Below are 8,506 nucleotides of genomic sequence, written 5' to 3' on the forward strand. Positions count from 1 at the left end.
CTCCACCCTGAGTCCACCATCTCCACCCTGAGTCCACCAACTCCACCCTGAGTCCACCATCTCCACCCTGAGTCCACCATCTCCACCCTGAGTCCACCATCTCCTCCCTGAGTCCACCAACTCCACCCTGAGTCCACCATCTCCACCCTGAGTCCACCATCTCCTCCCTGAGTCCACCAACTCCACCCTACGTCCACCATCTCCACCCCGAGTCCACCATCCCCACCACGAGTCCACCATCCCCACCCCGAGTCCACCAACTCCACCCTACGTCCACCATCTCCACCCCGAGTCCACCATCTCCACCCTACGTCCACCATCTCCGCCCTGAGTCTACCATCTCCACCCTGAGTCCACCATCTCCGCCCTGAGTCCACCATCTCCACCCTGAGTCCACCATCTCCACCCTGAGTCCACCACCTCCACCCTGTGTCCACCATCTCCACCCCGAGTCCACCATCTCCACCCCGAGTCCACCATCTCCACCCCGAGTCCACCATCTCCACCCTGAGTCCACCACCTCCACCCTGTGTCCACCATCTCCACCCTGAGTCCACCATCTCCACCCTGAGTCCACCATCTCCACCCTGAGTCCACCATCTCCACCCTGAGTCCACCATCTCCACCTTGAGTCCACCATCTCCGCCCTATGTCCACCATCTCCACCCTGAGTCCACCATCTCCACCCTGAGTCCACCATCTCCACCCTGAGTCCACCATCTCCACCCCGAGTCCACCATCTCCACCCTGAGTCCACCTTCTCCGCCCTGAGTCCACCATCTCCACCCCGAGTCCACCATCTCCACCCTGAGTCCACCATCTCCACACCGAGTCCACCATCTCCACACCGAGTCCACCATCTCCACCCCGAGTCCACCATCTCCACCCTGAGTCCACCATCTCCACCCTGAGTCCACCATCTCCACCTTGAGTCCACCATCTCCACCCTGAGTCCACCATCTCCACCCTGAGTCCACCATCTCCACCCTGAGTCCACCATCTCCGCCCTGAGTCCACCATCTCCACCCTGAGTCCACCATATCCACCCTGAGTCCACCATCTCCACCTTGAGTCCACCATCTCCACCCTGAGTCCACCATCTCCACCCTACGTCCACCATCTCCACCCTGAGTCCACCATCTCCACCCTACGTCCACCATCTCCACCCTGAGTCCACCATCTCCACCCGGAGTCCACCATCTCCACCCTGAGTTCACCATCTCCACCCCGAGTCCACCATCTCCACCCTGAGTCCACCATCTCCACCCTGAGTCCACCATCTCCTCCCTGAGTCTACCATCTCCACCCTGAGTCCACCAACTCCACCCTGAGTCCACCAACTCCACCCTGAGTCCACCATCTCCACCCCGAGTCCACCATCTCCACCCTGAGTCCACCATCTCCACCCTGAGTCCACCAACTCCACCCTGAGTCCACCATCTCCACCCTGAGTCCACCATCTCCACCCTGAGTCCACCATCTCCACCCTGAGTCCACCATCTCCTCCCTGAGTCCACCAACTCCACCCTGAGTCCACCATCTCCACCCTGAGTCCACCATCTCCTCCCTGAGTCCACCAACTCCACCCTACGTCCACCATCTCCACCCCGAGTCCACCATCCCCACCACGAGTCCACCATCCCCACCCCGAGTCCACCAACTCCACCCTACGTCCACCATCTCCACCCCGAGTCCACCATCTCCACCCTACGTCCACCATCTCCGCCCTGAGTCTACCATCTCCACCCTGAGTCCACCATCTCCGCCCTGAGTCCACCATCTCCACCCTGAGTCCACCATCTCCACCCTGAGTCCACCACCTCCACCCTGTGTCCACCATCTCCACCCCGAGTCCACCATCTCCACCCCGAGTCCACCATCTCCACCCTGAGTCCACCACCTCCACCCTGTGTCCACCATCTCCACCCTGAGTCCACCATCTCCACCCTGAGTCCACCATCTCCACCCTGAGTCCACCATCTCCACCCTGAGTCCACCATCTCCACCCCGAGTCCACCATCTCCACCCCGAGTCCACCATCTCCACCCTGAGTCCACCATCTCCACCCTGAGTCCACCATCTCCACCCCGAGTCCACCATCTCCACCCTGAGTCCACCATGTCCACCCTGAGTCCACCATCTCCACCCTGAGTCCACCATCTCCACCCTGAGTCCACCATCTCCACCCTGAGTCCACCATGTCCACCCTGAGTCCACCATCTCCACCCTGAGTCCACCATCTCCGCCCGCATCGCGTCACGTGGTGGTGATGGTGGTGGTGGTGGTAGAGGTGGTGGTTGTGATGGTGGTGATGATGGTGATGGTTGTGATGGTGATAGTGGTGATGATGGTGGTGGTGGTGGTAGAGGTGGTGGTGGTAGAGGTGATGGTTGTGATGGTGGTGGTGGTGGTAGAGGTGATGGTGGTGGTGGTGGTGGTAGAGGTGATGGTGGTGGTGGTGGTAGAGGTGATGGTGGTGGTAGAGGTGATGGTGGTGGTAGAGGTGATGGTGGTAGTAGAGGTGATGGTGATGATGGTGGTGGTGGTAGAGGTGATGCTGGTGATGGTCTCCCCACGACTCCTTCGTGAGACCGAACGCTCCTACCCCGACGCTAACCCCGAGCCGCCCATGTCATTACCACGTTGGGGATTTATAGCAGCAGACAAATCATCTGAACGCACAGAGACACACGGAGACCCACAGAGACCCACAGAGACCCATAGAGACCCATACTCATAGAGACCCACAGAGACTCATAGAGACCCATTCTCATAGAGGCCCACAGAAATCTAGAGACCCATAGAGCAATAAAGAGACCCACAGAGACTCACATAGACCCATAGACTCATAAATACAACCAGAGACCCACAGAGACCCATAGAGACCCATTCTCAGAGACTCACAGAGACCCATAGAGACCCATACTCAGAGACTCACAGAGACCCATAGACGCATAAAGAACCACACAGACCCACAGATACCCACTCCAAGAGCCTCACAGAGACCCATATAGAAGCATAGAGACCCACAGAGACTCACAGAGACCCATAGAAACCCATACTCAGAGACTCACAGAGACCCATAGAAACCCATAATCAGAGACTCACAGAGACCCATAAAGAACCACACAGATCCACAGAGACCCATAGACTAATAGATACCCACTCTAAGAGACAGAGAGAGAGACAGAGAGAGAGACAGAGAGAGAGAGACAGAGACAAACAGAGACAGACAGAGAGACAGACAGAGAGACAGACGCAGACTCCACATAGGCAACAGCAGCAGGCATCGTCAGGGTTGGTATTAAACCCACGACCTCCTGTATACCAGGTGAGGTAGTTAACATCTGATAGCCACCGTGATGATGATGATGAGAGAGAGATGTAGACTCCACATAGAAAGCAGCAACAGGCATCGTCAGGGTCCAGAATGCAATGATGAAATTCTCGCTTGCAACTTTCATCAGCTAGCTGAGACCAGGCCACTGTGGGTTTGAATGTGGTCCTGGGTGTACACCCACCACCGGAGTGGAAGAATGGCAGGCGCATCTTACAGATGACTAGTCGATGGTCAGAGGGCAGATCAGCTCCACGGTAGGTCCTGGAGTCAAGGACATGGGCCCGCATCCGCTGGTCCGTCACTATGTAGTCCAGCAAATGTTCTTGCTTGGACCCGGCATGCATCCATGATGTTGTGTGGATGCGCTGATGCCGGAACAGCGTGTTGGTAATTACAAGCCCATGGGCTGCACAAAAGTCTAGCGGCCTCCTACCGTTGTTATTGGGCTGATCTGGCCCATGCCCTCCAATCACTCCAGACCAGGTGCCAGCATCATGACCAACTCGGGCATTGAAGTCACCCAACATGAGGACTCTATCCTGAGGGGCCACTTTAGCCAGCACCTGTGACAGGAGGTCATAGAAGGCATCTGACTCATCGGCTTTGCCTGCATCCCTCCACGGATGTTCATCTTCGGTGGTGGGGGCATAAGTAACCACGACCACCACTCCTCACCTCCGGTTGATGGGAAGGCGAGCCCAAAGTAGCCTGGGGCTTACAGCTTCCCACACCTCACCGCCACGCTCCCACGCCCCCTTCATTATTTTGTTCAAAAGAAGAGCCACACCCTGTTGTTTGGCAGTCTGCTGCCCCGAGTAGAGGACTGTCCACCCCTCATGGTGGCAGGAGCCAGAACCAGTCCACCGGACCTCCTGAATGCCACAGAGATCCAGGCGGTACCGGTCCAGCTCCCGACAGAGGAGTGGCAGCCTCTCCTCCACAGTGAGCGTTCGAACATTCCACGTGGCCACACGTAGTGGCTTTTCGTTGTTTCTGGAGGAGCCCCGAGGGTAGATATTCAATCTCCTGGCTCCGCCAATTGGGGTTTGGCCAGGAGACGTCATAGACGCCTGGCCCCCCGGGGCCTCCGGCACAAGCTTAGTTGTTACATATTTCAGTTTAATTCGTAGTTTCGTGGTAATTAATTGAAGGTGGAGGGGTTACCAGCCCCTCGCACCCGTCCAGAGCCCCCGTTTAGCCCCTGTGGTGGACACAGACGCCATGAGGGGAGGAGCCAATCGGAATTGGACCTCCCCCCACAGCACTGTCCACGACAGAGTTGCCCGTCCGGCACCGCGAGGAGGTAGGGGGTTGTTTTTACACACACACACAGACACACACACACCGACATAAACATAGACAGACATACACACAGACACACACACACACAGACACACACACAGACACACACACACAGACACACACACAGACACATACACACACACCGACATAAACATAGACAGACATACACACAGACACACACACACAGACATACACACACACACAGACATACACACACACACAGACATCAAAGATCAAAGATCCCCCATATAGCCTTAACAGACTGTAGGGGCAAGTGCTGTTAGCGAGCACCTATGAAGGCCGGAACGGTACACGAGGGGGTGGGTGGCCAGCACCACGCCCGACCGCCTTTGTCTCCCTAGTGGCGATGTTTACACACCGCACCAGGTACTCAATTGAGGCTGAGTCGACCTAGGGGAGGCCCGGGACCGGTTCAGATAATCGTCACTGGTGTTGGCCGTGAGCGGGAATCGAACCCGGGTCGCCAGGTTCATAGCGCAGCGCGCTAACCACAGGCACACACACACAGACACATACACAGACAGACAGACACACACAGACACACACAGACACACACACAGACATACACACAGACATACACACACACACAGACACACACACAGACACACACACAGGCACACACACACACTACACACACAGGCACACACACACTACACACACAGGCACACACAGGCACACACACACACAGACACACACAGGCACACACACACACAGACACACACACAGACACACACACAGGCACACACACAGACACACACACACGCACACACAGACACACACACAGACACACACACAGGCACACACACAGACACACACAGACACACACACAGACACACACTCAGACACACACACAGACACACACAGGCGCACACACACAGGCACACACACAGACACACACACACAGACAGACACACAAACATCCTACCCGACTATGATGGTGTCGGTGATGGTAGTGGTGGTGCTGGGGATGGAAGTGATTGTGGTGATGATCATCAGCCCCGCCCCCTACTACACCAAGCCCCGCCCCCTACCACACCAAGCCCCGCCCCCCTCACCAGTCACCCACGTCCCCTACCCGACCAACCCCCAATCACACCAGGCCCCGCCCCCTATCCCACCAGGCTCCGCCCCCCTCCCACCCCGGCCGGAAGTGAACTGAGGGTAGGCGTGGCTACAGTTGCGTCCGGGCTCAGCACACAGATAGAGACAAAGCTCCCCCAGGTAGCCTCTAGCAGGGCTGTAGGGGCAAGTGCTGTTAGCTAGCGAGTAGCAGCAGCAGTGTCTATGTACTACACACACCACACACAGACAAAGCTCCCCCAGGTAGCCTCTAGCAGGGCTGTAGGGGCAAGTGCTGTTAGCTAGCGAGTAACAGCAGCAGTGTCTATGTACTACACACCACACACAGACAAAGCTCCCCCAGGTAGCCTCTAGCAGGGCTGTAGGGGCAAGTGCTGTTAGCTAGCGAGTAGCAGCAGCAGTGTCTATGTACTACACACACCACACACAGACAAAGCTCACCCAGGTAGCCTCTAGCAGGGCTGTAGGGGCAAGTGCTGTTAGCTAGCGAGTAGCAGCAGCAGTGTCTATGTACTACACATACCACACACAGACAAAGCTCCCCCAGGTAGCCTCTAGCAGGGCTGTAGGGGCAAGTGCTGTTAGCTAGCGAGTAACAGCAGCAGTGTCTATGTACTACACACACCACACACAAAGGTCCCCCAGGTAGCCTCTAGCAGGGCTGCAGGGGCAAGTGCTGTTAGCTAGCGAATAGCAGCAGTGTCTATGTACTACACACACCACACACAGACAAAGCTACCCCAGGTACCCTCTAGCAGGGCTGTAGGGGCAAGTGCTGTTAGCTAGCGAGTAGCAGCAGCAGTGTCTATGTACTACACACCACACACAGACAAAGCTCCCCCAGGTAGCCTCCAGCAGGGCTGTAGGGGCAAGTGCTGTTAGCTAGCGAGTAGCAGCAGCAGTGTCTATGTACTACACACACCACACACAGACAAAGCTCACCCAGGTAGCCTCTAGCAGGGCTGTAGGGGCAAGTGCTGTTAGCTAGCGAGTAGCAGCAGCAGTGTCTATGTACTACACACACCACACACAGACAAAACTCACCCAGGTAGCCTCTAGCAGGGCTGTAGGGGCAAGTGCTGTTAGCTAGCGAGTAGCAGCAGCAGTGTCTATGTACTACACATACCACACACAGACAAAGCTCCCCCAGGTAGCCTCTAGCAGGGCTGTAGGGGCAAGTGCTGTTAGCTAGCGAGTAACAGCAGCAGTGTCTATGTACTACACATACCACACACAGACAAAGCTCCCCCAGGTAGCCTCTAGCAGGCTGTAGGGGCAAGTGCTGTTAGCTAGCGAGTAGCGGCAACAGTGTCTATGTACTACACACACCACACACAGACAAAGCTACCCCAGGTACCCTCTAGCAGGGCTGTAGGGGCAAGTGCTGTAAGCTAGCGAGTAGCAGCAGCAGTGTCTATGTACTACACACACCACACACAGACAAAGCTCCCCCAGGTAGCCTCCAGCAGGGCTGTACGGGCAAGTGCTGCTAGCTAGCGAGTAGCAGCAGCAGCTAGCGAGTAGCAGCAGCAGTGTCTATGTACTACACACACCACACACAGGCAAAGCTCCCCCAGGTAGCCTCTAGCAGGCTGTAGGGGCAAGTATTGTTAGCTAGCGAGTAGCAGCAGCAGTGTCTATGTACTACACACACCACACACAAGCTCCCCCAGGTAGCCTCTAGCAGGCTGTAGGGGCAAGTGCTGTTAGCTAGCGAGTAGCAGCAGCAGTGTCTATGTACTACACACACCACACACAGACAAAGCTCTCCCAGGTAGCCTCTAGCAGGCTGTAGGGGCAAGTGCTGTTAGCTAGCGAGTAGCAGCAGCAGTGTCTATGTACTACACACACCACACACAGACAAAGCGCCCCCAGGTAGCCTCTAGAGGTGTAGGGGCAAGTGCTGTTAGCTAGCGAATAGCAGCAGCAGTGTCTATGTACTACACACACCACACACAGACAAAGCTCCCCCAGGTAGCCTCTAGCAGGACTGTAGGGGCAAGTGCTGTTAGCTAGCGAGTAGCAGCAGCAGTGTCTATGTACTACACACACCACACACAGACAAAGCTCCCCCAGGTAGCCTCTAGCAGGGCTGTAGGGGCAAGTGCTGTTAGCTAGCGAGTAGCAGCAGCAGTGTCTATGTACTACACACACCACACACAGACAAAGCTCCCCCAGGTAGCCTCTAGCAGGGCTGTAGGGGCAAGTGCTGTTAGCTAGCGAGTAGCAGCAGCAGTGTCTATGTACTACACACACCACACAGACAAAGTTCCACCAGGTAGCCTCTAACAGGCTGTAGGGGGCAAGTGCTGTTAGCGAGCACCTATGAAGGCTACCGGCACTGTGGCACACACAGATGGGGTGGGTGCCCAGCACCGCCACGCCCGGCCGCCTTTGTCTCTCCAGCGGCGGCAACGACACACACCTACACATACCCTGTATGCCAATGGGCTGTATAACAACAACCCCGATGTGTCCTGACATTTGGACCATCCTGTCTGTTTGCTTGGAGACAATCACACAGAGTCACTCTGACTCCTGGCACGCAGAGGATCTGCCTAAGTGGGTGGGTGAGTGAGTGGGTGAGTGGGTGGGTGAGGGGGTGGGTGAGTGGGTGGGTGGATGAGTGGGGGGTGAGTGGGGGGGGTGAATGAGTGGGTGGGCGAGTGGGTGGTTGAGTGAGTGGATGAGTGAGTGGATGAGTGGGTGGGTGGGTGAGTGGATGAGTGAGTGGATGAGTGGGTGGGTGGGTGAGTGGGTAAG

General features: G+C 56.5%; 1 protein-coding gene across 1 annotated transcript in view; it reads right to left on the reverse strand.

Moving 5' to 3' along the window:
* The window catches only part of LOC116958133 (scavenger receptor class B member 1-like), a 71,150-nt gene extending 65,493 nt beyond the window's left edge, over positions 1 to 5,657 (reverse strand). The window contains exon 1 of the mRNA XM_076063856.1: positions 5,589 to 5,657. Coding sequence (XP_075919971.1) covers positions 5,589 to 5,656 — 68 coding nt within the window. The 5' untranslated portion in view covers position 5,657. The remainder of the gene's footprint in view (positions 1 to 5,588) is intronic.
* Between the last annotated feature and the right edge of the window lie 2,849 nt (positions 5,658 to 8,506).

Source organism: Petromyzon marinus, unplaced genomic scaffold (genome assembly GCF_048934315.1).
Source record: "Petromyzon marinus isolate PM22_M1 ecotype Great Lakes invasive population unplaced genomic scaffold, UKy_Petmar_22M1.pri1.0 PM_Scaffold_215, whole genome shotgun sequence".
Taxonomy (NCBI): domain Eukaryota; kingdom Metazoa; phylum Chordata; class Hyperoartia; order Petromyzontiformes; family Petromyzontidae; genus Petromyzon; species Petromyzon marinus.